The following is a 22850-nucleotide window of genomic DNA, read 5'->3' as shown; positions in this document are numbered from 1 at the left end:
AGCGTCTGAAAGTTTGTATAATCATGCCAGCACCTTTTTTTTAAATCTACATTTTAAATTGGAATATGATTCTTGGATCAAGCAGGAAGCTGAAAAATCATCTAAAAACTAAATACAACTTTCTGTATTTCATTCTTTTAAGCATATGTAATGCATTTATAGAAATAACACAATGCAAGAGAAAATAAATTGCTAAAAGAAAATGGATAAAGTAAAGCCATTTAAGTAAATTATTCTGGATAGTAACTGATCGTAGTGAAAATAATAATAATAAAAAAGATTTGCAATTATAGAAAATAAAAACTTTTAATCGCATCTTTTCTTCGATTCGTAACGAAATTCGTAATTCGTAATTCAAATATCGTAAAAGAAACTCTTGAAAACGCTGAATATTTTTTTTCAGTATTGATCCAAATTATTATATTTTTAATTATTGCCACGTAAAAAAACATATTACCGCTTATAGTGCCGGCGTCCTGGCATAGGGGTAGTGTGTCTTCCCCGTGATCTGGGCGTCCCGGGTTCGAATCCCTGTTTGTTCATGGTTGTTCTTCATCTGTGTTCTATCTGTGAGGTGTGTGAATGTGCCCCCCCCCCTATAAAAAGGGGTTGTGCAAGCGAATGTCTGTGAGTTTCATGAGCTGGAAGTCAGACTTCTGCCCTCGGGTGCTCAGGGGTCTTTATTCTCAGAAGCTATTGCAACCCCTTTCCGTGGTAACGCGGACACGACATCATCATCATTATCATCACCGCTTATAATGTAATATTAACATATTATTGATGGTAACGTTAGTTGTGTTTTTTGAAAATTTATATAACAACTTGTACAATGAAAAGGAATGGAGTTAAATAAAGGCTTTGGATTTTGTATTGATATTAAAGTTTATATACGCTTTAATAGAGATGCAGATACACTGTACATTTTGAGTTGCATCACTCCATCAAGGAAATTTCTGTCAAACACGATATACGAAAAAAAAAGTATGAGTAGAATATCATTAAATTAATTACTTTTTAAAAAAAATTGAAAAAAATTAGCAACTTAAAAAATTAAAATAATTAAAACAAACTTTAACGAAATTAAAGCATTGTTTTTTTAATAATTTATTTTATCATATTACTTAAACCCTTGGGGGCACCTCGAAATGAGGAAAATGCCTCAGGTATGGTGGTTGGGTCTCGCCACCCTGGAAGGTACACAAAAAGGTGGGGGATCTGACTCCTCCCATCGATGACGGGGTATACTTCCTTCGTGAAGGGTTGCACCGTGGCCGGTGATGGCCCTTAGGACTCAACCACAGTTCCCGTCAATATTGCCGGTCATTCAGTATTATTTTTCCCTGTGCCTTCGGGTGGGTCGGGGAGTCAGTGATATGAATTATCTAATCACTTAAAAATAGTTGGAAATAAAAACAACATTCCTCTTAGTCATAATTGCATCAAAAAGAGCAGACGATATTTTTCATTACAGATTCCACTAAATTTAGTGGCATCCAGTATTTCCAATATGGTTTAAACCGTAACATTGCTTGAGAGGCACTCACCTGCCACCACGATGTCAACCGAATGCCTATGCCCCATGGGGGTTATACAAGTAAAGCGTCCAGAATCATCCTTTTGGGCATGATAAATCGACAATCTGTATTCCAGTTGAGGATCTCTGCCTGCTTCATTTGTCCAACCTGCGACAGAATATCATCATGAGTATGAAACACTTCATTACAATGATTTTATATCAGTTTATTATAGTGGAATATCTACTGGTTAAAATCAGTACTAACTTAACTGAAACGGAATAAATATTTACTATATCACTGCACAAACTACTTGAAAAACAGAATGTTGAAATTACTGTATCTGCCACCTATGTTCACTTATGAACTTAAGAATTTTGATAATACTAATCGATTGGTAACAATTGCCGAATTGGATAAATCAATTATACTTTTATTAAATTAAGGGAACATTTGAAAACAGTATCATATCAGGATTTTATAATTTATTGAAAAACAACGATAAAAAAAATTCATTGATTTTTTAGTTGTCGACAATTATTTCTTAGCAGCTCACTTATTACTTTCTTGTATGCGAAGTATAGAAAAAGGATTGTAATGGTCCAAAAATTTTAACTTGAGTTTTTAACAAATCCCCATGTTTTAGACCTTCCTAAGTTGGAAAAACATATTAAAAGAATTTTTTTTGATTGTCATCTATCTGTCTATAATAAATAATATTAAAAAGGCTGTGAGCTAGAATGAAACATGGTAGATGGTAAAATATTGTAATAAATTTGTAGATTTTTATCAAATTTTGAGTAAACTCCATTCAGAGGAAGTCTAGGTCCGATTGCTAGAATATAATTTAACACGATAACTACCGAACGAAATAGAATAGAAAAAAGATAATAACTATAAACAAAATAAATAGAAAATAGAATAATAATAGATAAAATACGATAGAAAATAGAATAATAATAGATAAAATACGATAGAAAATAGTTGATTTTGTGATTAAAAAATAATTGAACTAGACAGATAAAATTTTGGTGTTTAGATTTAACGCCTAAAGCGTAGACACGAATCAAAGTTGGAGTCAAATTTGACGAGAAATTGACTATCAGTAGGTCTTTATTTTCAGAAACATGTAAATGAGGTAACTAAAAAAACGGAAGGACTTAAATATATGAAATTTGGTACGTGATTTTGTGACTATAAATTTTCGTTTTAATCGGTTGGGAAAAACGTGTCTAACACAAATCATATTTTCAAATACTAATAATTGCATGCCAAGGATTAATCGCCAAAAACCTAGCCAAGGATGACACGATAAATTCAGCCAAAATGCTAAATTCACGCCAAAAGTTAATATTTCGTAATTATTATAAGCCAATGCCAAGCAAGGCATTTTCTGGTATAACACATTCATTAGAGTGCATGAGAGAAAATTTTGGGGAGATGATTCTCACTGATATATTGCTTATATTTGTACTGTTTTCTAACATTTGTTGAACAATTGTGTGCCGAGTTTCGAAAGACCAAAGCATGACTCAATTCGGCTTTCGATGGAAGATTTTCTTTCATACGTACTTTCCCGTCTGATTCATCAACATTTACTATTTGGCCATGCTGAGAAAAAGCTAACAATTTTTCAAAATTTCTCATCCTCTTTTTTTCTGTTGACTTACTCACTTAAGCAAATGAATAAGTCAAATAAATGGCCGCAAATAAAACGCAACAATTCATAAGCGCAATGACTAAATAAAATTTGGTATGTTGTCTTGTGAATACAATTGTAGTTCCATATCTAATTTTGGTGCCAATTGTTCGAAAACAAGGCATCAAAAATACATATTCTCGCAAACGATTTAGTAAAAATGATAGATTGTTGACAAAGATCTATATTTTGCAACTTTTTTTATCAATATCATGCAAGATATTTGCGATCTCATTCAAAATCCACAATTTTGTGTGGGAAAAAGAGGATAAAAATTATTGCAGTGTTTGTGAAAAAGTTTCCGGAGAACTACTTCCGCTAATTTAGTTAACTCATAGACTTGTATTAAGTAAAAATTTATTCATTAATCGAGGATACAGGCCACGTTTCTTTTTATTTTAGAACTTATAGAGAAAGTATCAGTGAAATTAGGGATAAAGACACCCGTCTAACTTTTCTTGAGATTTTAACTCTATTTATTGTTGACTTTAGCCTATTTTTTCCATCTGATAGTTAGGTACCGTTTTTATCGTGGTTTTTTATGTAAAAGTTTTTAACTAATCACCGATAATGAACTGGGAAACAGATGTTTCTTCAAATATAAACATATACGTACTAAAGAGCGACCATACTCATATCGTTACTGCATTTTGTCATAATACTCATTATGGTAACATTGTTACATAATACCCATTACTTACCTTCAGGGTACTTTCTATAGGAATGGCTGACCTGCCAATGTGGTATGCCGTACTTTCTGATCCACAAGCATTCCAAGTGGAGGATTGTGCCGGGATAGACGATCAGTTTGCCTTCGTTGCTTTGGGCGATGGGACCTAGTTGGTGGCGGAACAGGATGGTGGGTGGTTTCTCAACTGGAAGAAAAAGAATCAAGATAAAATATTTATTACTATGTATGTAAATATTAAAACATAGAAAAAGATGCTATTAAAAATCTTAACCATATAATATAAGCAGATTTATGAAAAATAAATAAAATTTCTTTAAAAATTACCAAACGTTCATCCAAACTCATCAGTATCTTGGTCTAAAAGCACGAAGTAGTAAAATCATATTGTTACTCTACTTATTAGCAATGGCCTTGCATTTTTTCTTTAATAAGCATCTACAGAATAGGCAGAAATCTATCAAATTCTAACTTTCAAGGATTAACCAGAATATCAGGTCGCTTCATTTGATATTTAAATAGTTAATGCAGTACTCTTAAAGTCGTGAGTGTTATAGTCATAATACCTAAACTGTTATTATGGTTCTTATTTATGTTCAGCAGCGGGTTTCCGATAAAGCAGACGCCTAATGCCCATGAACTGAGAAAGGTCCTCAAGTAGCTTACTTAAAAATTGTTATCAGTCAAATAAAAAAATTTGAAAAATATAAATGCTATGAATTTTAAAATGTCCAGATAATAATATTTTATCAAGTTTAATTGTTCAGGTTCTTATTTGTTTTATTGTATTCCTTAAAATAATTAATTTAATGAATTAATAAATAATATAACAATTAATTATAATAATTAATTAATTCTTATATTATTTATAACATTGGACGTGCGTCTGTTTGTAAATAAGATTGTGTACAAACGTAGATTCAGCGCAATCATAAGATCTTTACTAATAATAAAGATGTGCGTGTGCGGGTACTCAAATCGTTTTCCTTAGAGCTACCAAACTTAGGATAACTTGGCATAACTTTGGAGGTGGGAATGTGCACCTCAAAGCGATATTTACTTAAATTTTAATTAGAATATTAATTAATTAAAAATCAGTGGGCATTTTTGTATTCTATAGTGATAACTTTTGAAAATATTATAGCACTAAAAAGTAAGTTTATATCATTTCAAAATTTAAAAATAAAAACTGTTTTTTTAATTAATTATACAAAATTTAACGATCGTGTAAATTTTTCCTGTATTTTGGTAATTTAAAAAAATACATTTTTTCTAATTTCCCACAATTGAATACATTGTTACCTTGGAATTCAAATCAATTTCATAATTTCATCAAATGTTTAATCTCATGATTTTTTTCCACTGTTCAAAGCTAAATAAGGATTGTATTCAATATCAGGTGTAATTCACAAGAAAAATAAAACAGCGAAGTTACAATATCGTGAAATTCAAAAGATAGACGAACTGGATATTTTCATTTTTAATAGTGCTGTGATGCTATTAATATATTAATCTGAATAATAATTAACATAAATTAAAAATACTATGAAATGTAAAGATAAATTGACTATTTATTAAAAAATGGGCATCATAATGTAGAGTACCTAAGACACAAATCTTTTAAATCCGTCACTGCTTACGTTAAAGAATTCTGAAAATAAATTGATTAAAGAAACAATGCATAAACTAATATCTTATTTTCAATGTTACAACGTTGTGATAAGGAGGCTGGAGAGTTTGACTTTCCAATCCTTGTTGCATACAGGAAATCTTACGAAGGTAAGACTCTTATTTATGATGTTTCGATATTTATTCAAATCGGAGCATATAAATCAGAGTTTCAAAATATCACCCATATTCTTCATTGATTTTATTTTAATTTCTTTTAAAATCACCCACGAATTAGATTTTCAATATTTGCCATTTTCCTTTGTCAGCTTCTTTACACATATTTTTAAAACTTAGCAAAATAGTTAATTTAACCATATATTTTGCTTTGATCATTAAAATATATATTAAAGAATTTCATTTATATTAATTAGCTGCGGACCATAACATCTACATAATGCAGAGGTGCGCCGAGGTTAAGCGTCGGAGTTCTTCATGCTAGCAATTTTAGAAACTAATGTTTGATTAAAATGTACATCCTTGTCAAATTTGCCAAACACTTCCAATAGTTAGGTTAGTTAATGTGTTTTTAATATGAATTTACCAGACACCATAATGATTTCATGATTACTACATGGTGTCCCAGAGAGAAAGTCGCTAAGTCTTTACTTAAATCGGAATGAATGTTCTTAAACGCTGGTAAGTAATCTTATAATCTGAAAATTTCATGCAACGATGCCATTCATGCAACTTCAATTAACATCATTAATGGAGTTCCTAGACTGGAAAATCATATTTTCCTTAAGGATATTTTGAATATATGAGTTTCTTTAATTGTAATAGCTTTATAGTTACAGAAATTATTTCATTTAATTAATAAAAATGTTATTCAACACATTTGGGCAGTTTATCATACCGTTTGTCTACGTGATTCAAGCATGAGAAAGTTAACTACTACAAACACAAAAGTAACCTACAACAAATAATATAATTAAAATTGTAAATGGCATCAAGAAACTCAAAAATATCAAATAATGATACTATTATTAAATGCTTGTGGAAATAAAAGATACATTATACACTAGCGTAAAAGACTTAAACAATGAAGTCATATTTCATCATACAACACGGAAACTATGCCGATGTCCTGGCATAGGGATAGCGCGTCTTCCCCGTGATCTGAGCGTCCTGGGTTTGATTCCCGGTTCGGGCACGGTTGTTCTTCATCTATTCTATCTGTGAGATGTGTGAATATGCCCCCCCCCCCTGTAAAATGAGGCTGTGCAAGCTAATGTGATGCGAGAGTAGCTAAGACGTACTCTTGGCCCTAGTTGGTGCTACTAAAAAACAAGTCATGCACCCTCGGCTTAAAATCGCTGATTTTGTCAGCGAACTTGTCCATGGCAAGTGCCATTAGAAACAACACTGAAACTGTTGAAAAAAGCTGTTTGCGACAATTTCAGTGAAAAACTAACTGAGCGGGGAGATGAGATGTTATCATGATTAAAAATTACCAGGAGTGGTTCTAAAAAAACTGGTATCAATTTATTGATCAAAATTTAATGCTTCTCCTTTGAAGTAATCTCGTCCTACTGTAATTTATTTCTTCTAACATTTTTTTCAATAATTAAGACATATCTTAATTTTTTTTGTGTGTGAAGCGCTTTCAAAGTTTGTTGCGAATGTAGTGAGAATGGGTTCAAAAATGGTGACCAAGAAGAATCGGTATAATCGTGGAAATAAGAAAGGACCACACGACTCCATATCAGGGCTCGTGTGGACTCCATATCAGGAACCTCTGGAGCCACATTTGATGATTTTTTGAATCAAAATTTCAGAGATAATAATGGCACTGTTATTATCGTGATGAAAAGTTTGTGAGTTATTCCTCCACAGTTTTTGTTGTTTTTGACGTTTTTCATGGATGAACTGGTTCAATAATGCCTTTAATTGTTAAACAATGATCAGTAGTGCTTTGACGTGATTGATATATGATTAGACGAAGTGGATGGTCTTTCAGAGTGTGATTCATCTATGGCAGATTCTCTACCTTCTTTACGTACTTTATTCCACATAAACACTTTGTTGCTTGATTATTTGTCTCTAAAGACTTTTTGCAACATTTTAAATATTTTTTAGAAAGAACTCATTTGCGCAACAAATTTTAATGCACATTTTACTCAATTTCATTCGCAATTTTGGAAAATAGATGAAGTTAAAATTCGTGCCTCATTAAAAATAAATTCATTGATAAAAGTTTCCAGATGTTTACGAAAGTCCTAAAAATGTTTGTTAGAAGCTTGTAGACATTATTCTAGATGTTTTTTCAAATGTAGCATTCCTGGTATTTTTTATCACAATAGTACATATGAAAATATTAAGATCATGATGTTGATGATGATGCGAGGGCACACAAAATGTGTATGTTCAGCACATGTAATAAAAGAAACTAAAAATGATGGAAAGTTTCATTTATAGATATTCGCTTCAAGTGAAATTGATATTATACTTTCAAAAAGGCTCAAGATCCATTTACATGGAATAGAATGAAATGATAAGAAAACTGAAGAAGGGACGTGATTTGATGAATGTTGTCGAAGAGTTTGGAACTGGCAAAAGTATTGTTTCACTGTATGGAGAGTATTTCAAAGCATAGAAGCAGCTGGATGAAAGATTGTGATGGACTGTTGAAAAAAAAACTGCAAGAAATGACAGATATATCACTATGCTGGTGAAAAGAGACCAAACCAGACAATGAGCAACATTGCTCAGTTCCTGCATTTGGCAATCAGAAATTAGAGGTCGCAGTTTACTGCAAACATGGAAGTTTTCACCCGGTGTCTGGAACTTTGTATATAATTTCCAGTATGCAATTGACGCCACTATTTATAAAGATGTAATGAAAACAAAATACGGACATTTCGTTAATGAAATATGAAATCCTGTTCTCTTTAACGGCTAGAGTCATTTTATGTAAAAAAAAAAGACTCTGAAAGCCATTTGGTGTGAAAGGAGATAGTGACACATTTTTATCTTACTAATAACAGTGAAAGAGACATTGAGGTACGGAGTTACCACCCCAACACCGTGCGCGAAGCACATCGTTGGTGTGAATGGTGGAACCCGAAAAATTATCTACAGGAAGCTACCACATAGGTCTTCACCAAGGGACACTCCCAACCCACCCGTTTGGCAGAGCAAACAGCGGCGGCTAATTAGAGCCTAGGAATGAAGTCGTTAACCCACGCGATAATTTGGTAGATTATGTGTAGGTTAGAAGGATCTTGGATTAGTTGATCTCTTTCTTGGGTATTTTTTAGTTTAAGCCTTAGGGATTGAGTGAAAGAGACAGTTGGGTGCCCAAAGTTATTCGTTCTTTTAGCGAATTTCTCTTATACGCCTTTCATTCTGTTTCTTAGTTTATTTTCACCTTTTGTACATTACTCTTTCCCCATACCAACCAAAAGAGCACTAATTCTAAGAAGTGCGGTTGAAGGTTCAAGCCAGCCGGCAATGTACCGCAGTATCTCTTCATCACTCGGATGATCTACATTCATTTTTTATCCATTCCTAATTTCAATATGATTTCTCAGTTTTGATAGATATTATTTTTCTTTAAATGCCTTTTTAGGTATACAAATTGATTCAATAGAATTTCAGTGTTGACAATAGACGTTTTTTTAATTTTACCAATGAAAATGTGACAAAAAAGGAACAAATAATACGAAACTGAAATGTAATACAAAAGTAGTTCCGTAATAGGAGTACCGGCAAACCTTCTTCCAGCACAAAATGCCCCCAAAAAATTGTCAAAATATCATCACGATATCATCTGGCATTCAAAAAGAGGAGCAGCATCGTTGAGGTATCATATAATATTTTAGAATGTTACGAATCTTTAACGTTGCATCCCAGCACAGTTAGTTCCATCATAGGAAAGACAGTTTTACGGGCAGGTCTATTGGATGCTGATCGGATGCCGTATTAAGACACTCGGGCTTGGTGACAAAATTGGCGATCATTTGGCGACAAAATGGATAATATTAGAATCTTGGTGATAGGACCAGTAGGAGGTGAATTATGCGTGAAACAGTTTGATATAAGGATTGCGTGTTACAGTTATAATTCATTATACATCAGTTTATGTACTATGTTTTCTAACAGTAATGGCTTAACTTTATGGCTTTGAAAATGAGATTTTAGCATGAGATATTAGATTACAAATGAGAATTTAATATAAAATGTTAGATTACAAATGAGAATTTAATATAAAATGTTAGATTACAAATGAGAATTTAATATAAAATGTTAGATTACAAATGAGAATTTAATATAAAATGTTAGATTACAAGTGAGAATTTAATAAAAAATGTTAGAATACAAATGAGAATTTAATATAAAATGTGAGATTACAAATGAGATTTTAGTATGAGATTTCAGCTTCAGTGAAATGATTCAGAAGTTACATCACTTACGGGCGTAGTCGTTCTCTTGAGAGAGGCCGTAACAGGATGGCTTGACCCCATCCCAGTCTCCGTGGATGCACCTCCGCCTGACGCTTCCGATGAGGCTGTACTTTCCAATGTCCTTGCATCTGAAGACAAGCTCAGTGTGCGGAGGGTGCTCGGTCTCTTCGTCAACGATCAACTCGTCGCCCATGAATGCTACTAGGTTCGGTTCGGTGTTCAGGAACACGCATGATTTGTTCCGTCTGTCCTCATCGGGTGGTGGTTCTGGTTCATTTTCTGTAATTATTAAAATAAATTATAGTAAAGGGAAACATTCAGATAAATTCATTTTCACTGGATTAGTTTTTTATTGATATAAAGTGAAGCCAGAAATATGAACATATAAAATACGAAAAATATATTGCAAAACAGTTTGAGATGGATAGCATCAAAATGTTAGTTATGTCCGCATTTGTTGCATTACAGCTCTTGGTTCCCTTTTTGGGTTACAAAAATATCGGGTTTGGAGAACAAAAGACTGACTTCTAAATCTATTAAAAATCCCATATTTATATGAACTGAGAGAAAAACGATTCTTAGTCATGATACAATCACATGTACAGTTGCCAACAACAACAACAAAAAATGAGATACTTCTGTAACTTTTTTATATATTGTCGCATCTTCTTAAAATTAATGTCGATGGAAATGGATTAAAAGGACAGGTGGTTTGTTGTGAAAGACAAACTGATTAACCGAGTTAATTAACATTTTTCCATTATAAGAATCGAGATTTTTAATAATTCGATTCAGCAGACCATTTTATGTATGTGTATCAAATGTCGTTCTAAAATTCGTTGCAGTTTTTGAGATATAATTTTGCTTTCTGAAAATTTCGTCCAAAAAAGAGACAACCATTAGAATTTCATAAGTTAATTACAAGCTGATAAATCAATTCAGATAAAAATCTCAATTTCCATAATGGAAAAAATTCCGAGATAGTAGTTAACTAACTCGGTTAATCAGTTTGTCGGTTGGAACAAACATTTATCCTTTCAAGACTCCATGTACTCCAATTTTGTGAGGATGCGACAGTAAACAAAAAAAAAGTTACAGAGGCCTCCCATTTTTTTTTTTGTTGACGACTGTACGTAGTTGTGATAAAAGGAATTGGAGAAGTGGTGATATTTTGAGTGCCGCTCAGATGAGATTTCCATTATTATTTGAAACCTAAAATATAATTTTGAAATGGGACCTCTTTAGCAAATCTAATTGCAAACAATATCTTCTAGACATTATCAGGAAGTATTAACTGCTAATCAGTAGGTTTCAAAACCATGACGCAGTTCTTGCTCATATCATATTATTATATGATTCTTTCAAGTACATATGGTAAAAATGGTTGCATATCTAATCTTTTCAAATTTCTAGGGTTAAACTACGAATAAGGTGCTGATGCACATTTAATACCTTTGTGTATTCTGTGTGTATTGTTACGAAATTTCCGGGTTCGTTTAGATAGTGGGAGTTATATGATGTGGAGAACGCTCAATCACCAGGCGACCGTAGAAAATAAAACAACGACGTTTATTTACACGAAGACACAGGACAGCACAAAGACGACAACTATATACAGAACAGAGAAGACAGTTATCTTCAGCCGCGAGACGTGCAAACAGCACACAATAAGACTCTACTGCAGACGGTAGCGCTCAGCTTAGTTCAGCACTAGCTTGACTCCGTCGTTGCTCCGTCAATCTCTGGAAGACTTGTTCTTCACCGTCGATTCCGACTACTGTTCACCGTCGATTACGACTACTGTTCACCGTCGATTACGACTACTCTACTCTGGCAGCTGCGGCTGTCTCCTTTTATAGGTCTCAAGAGGCGGAGCTAGAAGCCTCTCAACCAATCAGGAACGTTCAAGGCGTATTTCGGTTCCTAATGGACGGTTAGGAAAGATTCTCGATAATTCGGGTATAATCTATTTTGGCGCCAAAGTCACCAAATTTGTCGCCAAGTCGCCAAATGGTAGCCAAGTTTGTCGCCAAGCTCATGGACCTCCGACGCGGCACCCGGACTCCATCTAATACAGATGACTGTAAAACTGTCTTTCTGATGATGGAACCAACTATGCTGGGAAGCCGCATCACAGATTCGTAACAATATTTTGAGTATTTAATATATGAACATTTTTTAAAATCCTTGATCTCTAATTCCTCCCCAACTCCTCTGACTCAATATCTAAACGTAATCTGGTCATAGATCCTTATCGCTGGGTTGAAAATCTACGATATTTAAATAAGTTTGTTATTGGAATTAATTTCGTTTTGAATTGACATGATAGTCTGCATAAGACAATATTATTTTGAATTATAATTAATTGACAAGAACGACTGAATAAATGGGTGGTGTATTCTAGATAAACTAAGAAGTTTACAACTTTTCAAACTTTTACATCGCAGAAATTAATAATAATAATAAAAAGACATTGAAAACATTTGCTTGGTTTGTAAATAATTATTCAATGATTACTCTTCTTATACAAGTATACTTGACTTGTTTATTCTAATTTGGTAGCAGAAAAACAGCATTGTATTTCATTAATCATGTGGTTATTCAGAAAAAGAACTATTAAAATAAATAATCTATAATAAACTTTAAGTTTCAAATTAAGTGGGATAGGCTTGAAAACATTCAATGAATTAATTTACTTTCAAAGATATTATGTCCAAATAATACATTTAATTTTATTTAAGAATGAATTTTATGAATTTTGTCTATTAATATACTATTATGTGATTGACATTGAGTCCTCTTTTCTTTCTTCCAATTTTAATACCATATTAATAAGATGTCACATGAGTCACGACGGAAGATGAAATGCGCAACATACACGCATGCGTTGTAGGATTTTAGTTTTCAAAAGTTTTCAAGACGATACTCAAGTTCCCATTTCTGCCACCAGAATATCGTAAAGGAAATTTTATGGAATAAGGATTCAAACACGAGAGTTTCTGACAGGAAGCTGAGATTACTGCAACGGTTTCTTATAAGAGAAGAAGCACTAAATAAATGAAATTTTGATATTAATTATCTACAAGTATAATTCACCCACATGTTGTATATTTGTTCTTATTACAGCAAGAATGAAGAATTGGAATTAAAAAATTACATCTTTTATGGATAATTGTTACAACACCTCAAATTCATATAAAGATACTTTTACTGGCAGAATAAATTGAACCGATAATTTTTTTACATGCTTTTTCTCTTGTATTAATTCTTTTACCATCTGAAACAATTCTAACCAGATTATTAATATTTTTTATTTGTTTTTTATCATTGTAAAAATGAAACAAGAAATTAGAGAGCTATACTTTGTAAGAAAAATAATTCAATTTCATTGATATAAAATTTAAAAAAAATCAATGAATGCAAAAAAATAATTCTTTAGAAAGTTCACTATCAAGAAGGTTTTCAATTACTTTTATAATTATAAAACAATAACCTTTTCTCTCATCTTTCATATTTTATGTCTAAAACTTTCCGGAACCCTTTTTGTTTCTTATAGGCATTAACATTTTTAATTTACTTTGTAACAATTTCGACTGATAATATAAATTGAAATAAATATTCTCTGAATGCTTTAAAATGATAATCACTTTCTTATCGAAACGCAATCGTGTGGAGAGCTAGTTATTATCCCGGAAAGCTTTTAGCTATTAAAACATCCATTAATAATACTTTCGGATTAAAAAAAAGTGAGTAATTAACTAGTAGAGACTAAACATTAATCTGAATTTTGAAAATCTCAGAGAATCCCTCAGGCAAAAATAAGTATACTTTAAATCTTTGGGACTTTTCTGCAAATAACAAAGAATTATTTTTAAGATGTTCAAAGTTTATTAGATTTAATTAATTTATTTTTCACAGGGCTCATAGAGTACTAAAGAAGATGCAAAGCTGCAAGCTTTAAGACGATAAAATTTTAATCACTTTACTAATTATTAATGCTTATAAAGGATTAAAGAATCGGGAAAATGAGTCCCGTTCTTTTAACGATGGCTTAGATATTTCATTAATGTTATTACTTTAATCAAAGATCATGAAAGAAGATTTTGTTGCTCTTAAAGGGGAAAGCAATTATCCGCATCAAAGAACACCATGAAACAATGTAATAAATATAGAGTAACCTAGAAATAAAATGCATTTTGTTTAATTATTAATTAGAACACAAAAGAAGCTGCATTCATCGAATGTTTTTTCAAAATAAAAACCAAATCTATTAAACTAATATCTTGTAATTATAATTTTTACGCGAGTAATCCTTAGAAATAATATCTTTGGAAGCAAGTGTATTTAATAAAATGAAATTTTAAATACTCTGTTGTGAGGTTCAGTTTTTTTATGGAGTTGAATTTTTAATTTAGAAGAACATTATGTAATGTTATAAAAATGAATACTTTCTTTTTCTATTTCGTATCAAAAGATACACAAAAATATTTTACTAAATACGGGTACTTAAATGAATCTTTCTGTCGCATCTTTTTTAAAATGCGAAAGGAATATATAGTTATAATAATAATTCTACTTTATTGCAATTATTTTTTTCTTACTATACAGTGAACAATAATTTAAGAAAATTAATGAAATGCAATTATGATATAAATAGCCTTAAAATACGTATCTGTTATTCTATTTCATTCAAAAATGTTTATCCAATTATTCATATAAAAAAACATCAGGAAACAATGTAATAAATACAGAGGAAACTAAAAATAGAATGCATTTTGTTTAATTGTTAATTTGAATTAAAAAAAATTGCTTAGTAAAAATTATAGACATTCTAAAAACTGCCATTCTGCCATATTATCATTATTCAGAGTTAGTTTAAATGCAGAAAAAAAACTCACAAGAAATAAAAACTTTATTCTACATAATACTTTTCCTCTCAATCTTTCAGTGAAAAAAAATTATTTTAATTTTTTACAATTGATTTCCGAAACTGATTTACACCTGATCTTGAAAAAAAGGCGGAAAGTAAACTGAAACTAGATAATAATATCAATGAAAAATGAGATTTACTACTTTTCACTAATTTACTTTGGATAATAATTTCCATGCAAAAAGTATTGACTTATTACTATGTAAGATTCTCGACGGAAAAAAAGATAGTTCCAATGCTCTAATAGCATTTAGAGCAGGAAATATTTATTCAATGATTATTTTAACTAAAATCTGCTGAAATGAGTCAATTCTCGTCTAATCGCTCTACAAATGTCAGAGAATATGTCATGAAAAGTCTGAATTTTTTTCTGGCACTGCGATATAGCATCTCATTTTTTTTCTTTCTCGTGTATGAAAAAGTATTGTAACTTGGGACTTTTAATTTTAACAGGCATCTACATTTCAAATCTTCCTGCATCCGATAAATACATTTTTGTAAACATGTACCACAAATAGACTGCATGTCTGTTTCTGTAGAATAGCATAGGTTTTCAGTTTCCCATTGATAATTTGCTTACAGAAACACTGCCATTTCGCAATTGAATCTCAGCCAGCTCATTTCTCTCAATATTGTTTAACTAATACTAAAATCCAATTTCCAAATTTTTGTCAATAATTGTCAGACGTCGGGCGATTTGGGCGATAGTTATAAGGATGGATAGTTTAGGCGTGTTTTCGATATTTCTCCCACTTTATGCCCCCTATACTGTTTAACCCTTTAAAAGGCCATTTTTTTTCTAGTCATATTATGTTAAAATATTTTGAGGCTTGAAATTAGAACAAGAAAAGGGATTCATTTAGCTTATTAGATAAATTTAATTTGATTAATTAATTAATTAATTAATTTGGTTAATTAATAATTAAGTGACAAACCAAGACACATCATTTTGTGTAAGATAAAGAACTGAAGCATCTAAGTTTCTGTCTTTCTAAAAAAATTTGTCAGAACTTATGCCAACCTACATAATTTCATACAAAGATTGATAAATATGGTGGGAAGCATACTTCCCACGGCCTTAGAAAAGGTTAAATAACTATAACCTATAATAATAACCTATGCAGGAGCATGAAGCGGTGTTATATTTATGAACACGATAACACAAAAATGATTTGATTGAGAAAAATGAAAATTTGTATGCAATTAACTCTAAATTTATAGATTTCTTTCAAATTTCGAACGAAATACATACTCAGGAAGTTTACCTTTTTGTCTCCCCAAGTGCTTGTGAACATAACCCTCAGAACGTTAAGAGCTAGGCCAATAAATTTTTTTAGTCGTATTTATCATTTTAAAGTCTGGATTAATAACAAAATTTGAATCAAATCCATCAACGGGTTAATCATCTGTCGGTTTGAATATTTATATACATATAAGCGCGATAACTCTAAAACGCAACGACTTAGATATATGAGGTTTGAAGCACAGACACAACATGGAAAAGGCCTGTTGTTTTTATGTCTGTTATAAGTTGAAAAACACTCATTTTGTTTCTTCATTTCTTGCCTTTCGGCACGAGTCGCTTACTTGCGTATTGAGCAATTGTTTTTATAGTATTGGGTTGATGAAAATTTCCAGCGAACTTCGAATTATCGAAAATAGTAGGGAAGTTATTTATGCATTCAAGATCTTGTCGCGACACATTAAAATTGATTAACGACACCTAGTTTGGAAAACCCTGACCTAGATTCAATATAGGGTGAAAAATATTTTCTTCCAGGTACAAAATTTGCTTCCAGCTGTAAACTACTGTATATCTTCGCCAAGGTGGTAAAAGTCTTTTTTTTTTTTCAAATTTTCTAAATGGAAAGCACATGATAAGATTAGAATAATTTAAAAAGTAAACTTTTGTACGAAGTTTCAGCATTATATAAATTTTTAATTTAAAATAAGTTATAAGTATCATCATAAAGTATCGCTTTTATAGAACATCACAAAAGCTTGAAACTTTTAAGAAAAGCAGCGGTTTTTCTCTGGTTATATAGGTTTAAAAAAACTCATCAGTTGCACGAAAGAATTCATTTAAGAAATGATGAAATGTATCAAATAGGCATTTTCCCACAGAAAAATCTCAAATTCCTTCATTTTACGTTGTCTAGACGAAAATATTCCTGGGAGATACTTTCATAGAAATCTTTATTAAATAAAATGATTTTTTTTCTCCACGATAACTTGGGGAGCTTAAGATTTGTTTTGTCTCAACTTCAGAATTTAACGATGGTATTCTTATTATAAGAAGGATTTGTGTCTTGAATACATAAATGTTATATCAACAAATTTCGCCGATTTAACTAGAAATTATATGCTTGGTTTCTTTTTAACAAATATAAACCAAATTCAATTTATGATATAGTTGTTGGAAGTTACCAAAAAAATTAGGTTCTTTGTAAACATTTCAGATTTTAAGAAATTTGTTTGCTTTTGTAGAATTTGAATATAGGCATAATATCTTTGACAATAATGATATTGCTTGGAGCCAACGAGGTTGAAAGACCGAAAATCTGTTAAAATAAGTATAGTATTTACATATATTTACATCAAATCTCTGATCTTTGGCGACAATGGGCAATGATTCAGAAGACTCTTGGCGCAATCTTCCAGCTGCTAGTGATTGCATTTAGTAAATATGGAGATGGCTGAATATTGACCTTTGGAGGGAGAATGTAATTCGTCTGGCTGTTTTATTTTGGATGCTGTTACTTTGACACATTGATTTTGTGGAATTCAATGGGTTCAAACACCATTATTGATTTTACTATGCCAAATGTATAATATGAATTTAAATTTTGTTTTATAAACTTTTTTATAAAATCTTGTCAGTTGTCATGTCAACTTTTATGGTATAGAACAAAAAGCGGTAAGAAAACTTTAAAATAGAATTATTTTTAATTAAATCAAGTAGTAAAAACCAATCATGGTTAAGAAAGTAAAATAACTGATGAACTTTATGAAGAATGTCTTTTAAAATGAGAGAGGATTACTGAAATAAACGGATGTGTTGTGAAATAAACTGTGGGCAATAGAATCTGCTGAACTGACATTGGGCAGTAGCGTACTGTACATTGATGGTGGGGGTTCAAACAACAACAAATACCTATGCATGAGTCGAGTGTAGTCTATCCTTAATCGAATAAGAGCTGCATTATGCTTTATGTTAGATAAACTGAGTCAACGATTCAGTTATTTTGAAAGTTTTTATTATTTCGGTGCAATGTATTGCACTAAAATCTAATATGAATTTATGTCCATTTTGTGCACGCGGACATAGAACATATGTATATTTTTAAAATCCGGTTTCACCATTTCAAAAAACATCACAAAGCTATTTTAAAATAAGCTTTACTTTTTCGAATCTTGAACATATTCTAATTTGTTAACAAGTTGTCATACTTACACTTTTAAAATTTAATGATTAAACAAAGCTTCAGTTCGTGCACTTGATCTCATCATTCCACATTCATTAGTAATCAGATTTCCCAGTTCTCTGATCTCCTTAGTAGTATATTTGGTTTGGTTTAGTTATATTAACGTCTCATTGTAAAGAAACACTAGGACTATTCTGGGACGGACATTGTAATTTTGAACCACGGTCAGATGACGAGGACGACCTCTCTCTCCACACCACACCAAACCAGCGGGTGGAAGTTTGACACTGACTGATTTAACGTGCAACAGACCCCCTTACACGACAGTCCTTCGGTGGAATCGGGTCTCGAACCCGAAACCCTACGGCTCACGAGCCGAGACCTTACCACCAGGCCACCGCGGCCCTCGTAGTATATTTGCTATTAATCTAAAGATTTGGATTCGAGTTGAAATCTGATGGATAAAGGTTCTATTTCTATAGATTGAAAGTTCCCATGTTATTTGCTGTTAAAACTGCAATATAATTATCTATTCGAAAAAGCTCTGGATTAATCTAGCAATGCATCTGGAAAAGAATTTACCAATAACCATAACCGGCTTACGGAAAAATCTGAATGATTGGTCTGCTGCAACAGCGACACTGGCGGGAACTATGGCTGAGTCCTAAGGATCCACACCGGTTACGGTACAACCTTTTCCGTGGGAAGTATGTCCCGCCATTGATAGGAGGTATCCGATCTCCATCATTTCTGTACCCACCAGGGTGGCGAGAACCTACCAAAATACCAGAAGCTTCTCATCCTCATTTCTGAGGTGCCCATCCTCGGTGGGAGAGAACTTATTCATAAAGAAAATATTCATTCCTTGTATTTCATTTGTATGAGATAAATGCTAACTACGATCAGAATACTTAGTTTCACATAGAGCATTCAAGCAAAATAAAATCTGCTTTTCTTTTAACCAATTAACTAATTTTAAATCCAAGACAAAAAATTACTTATGTAATAAAGTGTCTTTACAAAAGAATTTGAAGGGAAACACACCTTCGAAATGCAGGATTTGTAAAATCAACATTCAACTAGTTAACCATTTTAAGTGGAACGCAAGCGATGCAAAATTCACAGTTAATTAGTGTTCTTGTTTATATGCTTCTAGTGATAGAAAACTCAACTTTTGCTGCCCCAGTGACCAAATATGTTAAATAAGGGTTAGACTCTGAGAAATGCTACTTTAAAATTAATCCTAGGGCAAACAATTTAAAGATTTAAAAACCTCCCCAGAGCACTTTCGTGAAATGTCTGAGGGAAAGAAATAAAAGAACTCTTATATTCATTTCAAAATGGTTAAGTTATCTGGTTATTTAACCAATTCCATTCAAATATAATTTCTTCATGCCGTCCATTAAATCACATCTGTTATTATTTCTATATGCTTATTTCCGATTTCATTTATTTTTAAGGTGGGTGTACTCTTGGCTAGTTATAAGACGGCCAGTAGGCAGCGCATGCGTAGAAAGGCTAAAAAGTGCTATTCGGTCCATGGCAAGTACTTGTCTCGATGGGACAATAACATGCCACTGTATTGTATATTTTTTCCTTACTGCGCATGCGCTTGTAAAATTTGGCGTTTTCTTTGGCGTGAAAAAATTGATAATTTATTAATCAATTCCGACATTTTTTTGCTCTTTGTTCTTTCTGATGCGAGGCTATGTTTTTTTTTTATCCATTTCATTTACCATTTTTTTTCTATAGTTTTTCAAACTTTGGTATGTTGACCGTTTTTTTTTATCTTCTTTTTATTTTACCATACTTTTTTGTGTAAATATCCAGCATTTTAATACGATACGCAATGAAAAAGAGAAATTCAAGATGCCAAAACGGAAATTTATAGCCAAGCACGGAAGGCCTAAATCTGTCTTATGAAATTGTGGCAACCATAAATCTGCCTTTCTGCTCATGTGTTACTGGCCTTCTTATAATTGGCCCAGTGTAAACCTATCTTTATGAGAACTAATAACTAAATAAATTAATTAAATGTCGTTGTTCCAAAAGCTTTTACTTTATTCCTTAAGGTAATGCAATAATATTTTAGACATGGGGTTTAGAATCAGGATTATATATGTCATGGTTTCAGTCTCAAGCATATAACTAAAGGCAAAATATGAGACAAAAAATGAAGACAAAAAATTTATTTCATATAGAGACCAATAGGGGAGAAAATATTAGTTCCATCTAACAACTTCCTCCTGCTACGCCGTCGAATGAAAAATTTATTATTTAATGGCATATTTAATACATATTTCAGTATGAAAAATCTGAGATTTGTAGTTCATTTCTGTGAGAACTTCGAAAAAAGATTGCAAGCAGTTGCCACTTACCACATTTATACGCTCCGCCTACCCAATTGCCATCTTCACAAACAATTTTCCAGGTGGTCTTCTCTCCGTAGATACCACGTATGCAGTTGAATCGGACCTCAGTATTGTGGGCGTACCATCGGGGTTGACTCTCAGTCACGATCTCCTCCCCTTCGTCAGCCAACATGCCTGTATTTTTGCGAGACTTACTGGTGGTGGGGTAGAGCAGGGTATTTTGTTGTCTTTCGGGAGGCCCGCAGGGTCGAAAGCCGTCAGTGCCATCCACTGGTGTGCCATCGGCACCTCTAACAGGTTGTCGGTACCGGATATCCGTTTCTTGGATGTCATCTGGAAAAGGAAATAATACGATTTGTATAGGCTAAGCAAAGAATACTAGAGACTTTTAAAGGCATAAAAGAAACGAAAAAAGTGTAATCCTGGAGATTTCATTGATAAATTGTTAGTTAATAATAGTAGTTAATAGTTAATAATAGTTAGCTCAGTTATTCTAAGGTAGTGAAGTGAATATTACTTATATCCTGCTACTAGAGATGGATATTGTGATGAAACCATTGCTTCGATAGTAAGATATAAGAAATATAAAACCAGCTGGAATGGTCTTCCCAAAACTTTCTTGCAAACTATCTAATAAACTTGTCATGCCAGAGAACGCTTTACAAGCAATTGGCATAAAGTAGTTACGAAATATTAAATTTTGGTGTAAATTTAACATTTTTAGTGAATCGATGGTGTCATCCTCGGATAATTTTTTGACAACTAATCCCTGACATGTGGTTAATAGTATCCGAAAATCGAATTTGCATTTTAGACGCGTTTTTCTCTCAATCGATTGAAATAAAGATTTGACTCTAAACGGCACTTACAGTCACAAATTTCCATACTTAATTTGATATATTTAAGTCATTGCGCTTTTGAATTATTGCCTTCACATGTTTCTGAAAATACAAGCCGACAGACGAACAACACTTTGTTGAATTTGGTTCAAACTTTGACAGGTTCCACAATAAAGATGTTAAATCCGTGAACCGAATTTTATTTATTTACCCTATTCATTTTATAATTATTATGCTAGCATTATTCGGACAGACAGACTTCCTCTGAACGAACTTTGTACAAAATTTGATAGAAATATAAGAAGTTAGTATAAAGACTATATACATAGTTTCATCCATCTAGCTCAAAGCGTTTTTGAGCTATCTTTGTCACAGACAGATGGACATTTTCCAAAAATGTGTTTTTCAAGCTCTAAATGTGGAAGGTCTAAAACATGGACACTCGTGAAAATCTCGAGTGCGAAATTTTGGACGATTACTATAATTTTTCCATACTACTACTACTTTTCCATAATCTATGCTTATGGGAAAGTAAAAATAAAATAATAATCATACTGCAACTCTTGTACAAGAATTAATGGCTTCCCAATTTTAGACGGAAGGGCCTGTTTTCATTTTTCCTCAAAAGAAATATAATTAGGCGACACTTTCTCACCGTTCGCTGTCCCGATCTAGAGACTTGTTCACGTCGTTGGAAAAACTTTGATTTCTGTTCCAAGTTTTGGCAGCAAGGCTGAATTTGATGAATTTTGGATAAAAAATGTGAGTGGACGTCGGTTTGGTCGAACGAATGAAAAGTGTTTTTTTAAAAAAATTGCACTAGAAGAAGTTCATGTGTTTTAAAACACTCAGTCTTCATTTCTGCACCAAAGGAGTTGATTTGATGATTATGTGCCATTGATTCTCTTCAGAGAAGGAAAAATCCACCAAAGGTTTTGAAATAAATTCTTCCGAGTATGAATTGCAACGGTTCTTAAGTTTGAATTGTCGTCAGAAAAGTAAGATTAACCAATAATCTTTGAAGACTGCATTTCTCTCTTTGAGATTTGTGAAAATCTCACCTGAGAAAGAAGAGCAATCAGAGGTTATTGAACTTTGGAAAATAATCATCGACATTCGTAGATAAATGGAATGTTGTCAAAGCTTTGAAAATCGTCATCCGGTTCTGTGGCGGAGATATTTTCGAAATTTTCAAACCTGCAGTCTTCTTTGGAGATATTCCTTTAACTATATACTATTTTGTAAATAATCTACTGTTCAAGATTTAAATTATTTCTACTATTTTTTTTATTTAAATATGATTAGCTAT

General features: G+C 32.2%; 1 protein-coding gene across 3 annotated transcripts in view; it reads right to left on the bottom strand.

The window, feature by feature from the left end:
- Window positions 1-22850, bottom strand: part of LOC129963679 (sushi, von Willebrand factor type A, EGF and pentraxin domain-containing protein 1-like) — a 641663-nt gene that overhangs the window by 13382 nt on the left and 605431 nt on the right. For all 3 annotated transcript variants that reach the window (XM_056078177.1, XM_056078179.1, XM_056078178.1), the window contains 4 exons: window positions 20709-21035; window positions 9985-10254; window positions 3915-4088; window positions 1545-1682 (listed from right to left, as the gene is read on the bottom strand). In XM_056078177.1, the coding sequence (XP_055934152.1) occupies window positions 1545-1682; window positions 3915-4088; window positions 9985-10254; window positions 20709-21035 (909 nt within the window). The remainder of the gene's footprint in view (window positions 1-1544; window positions 1683-3914; window positions 4089-9984; window positions 10255-20708; window positions 21036-22850) is intronic.

Source organism: Argiope bruennichi, chromosome 3 (genome assembly GCF_947563725.1).
Source record: "Argiope bruennichi chromosome 3, qqArgBrue1.1, whole genome shotgun sequence".
NCBI lineage: Eukaryota > Metazoa > Arthropoda > Arachnida > Araneae > Araneidae > Argiope > Argiope bruennichi.
The sequence above is the reverse complement of the archived record's forward strand: the minus strand, read 5'-3'. Positions and strand labels throughout refer to the sequence as shown.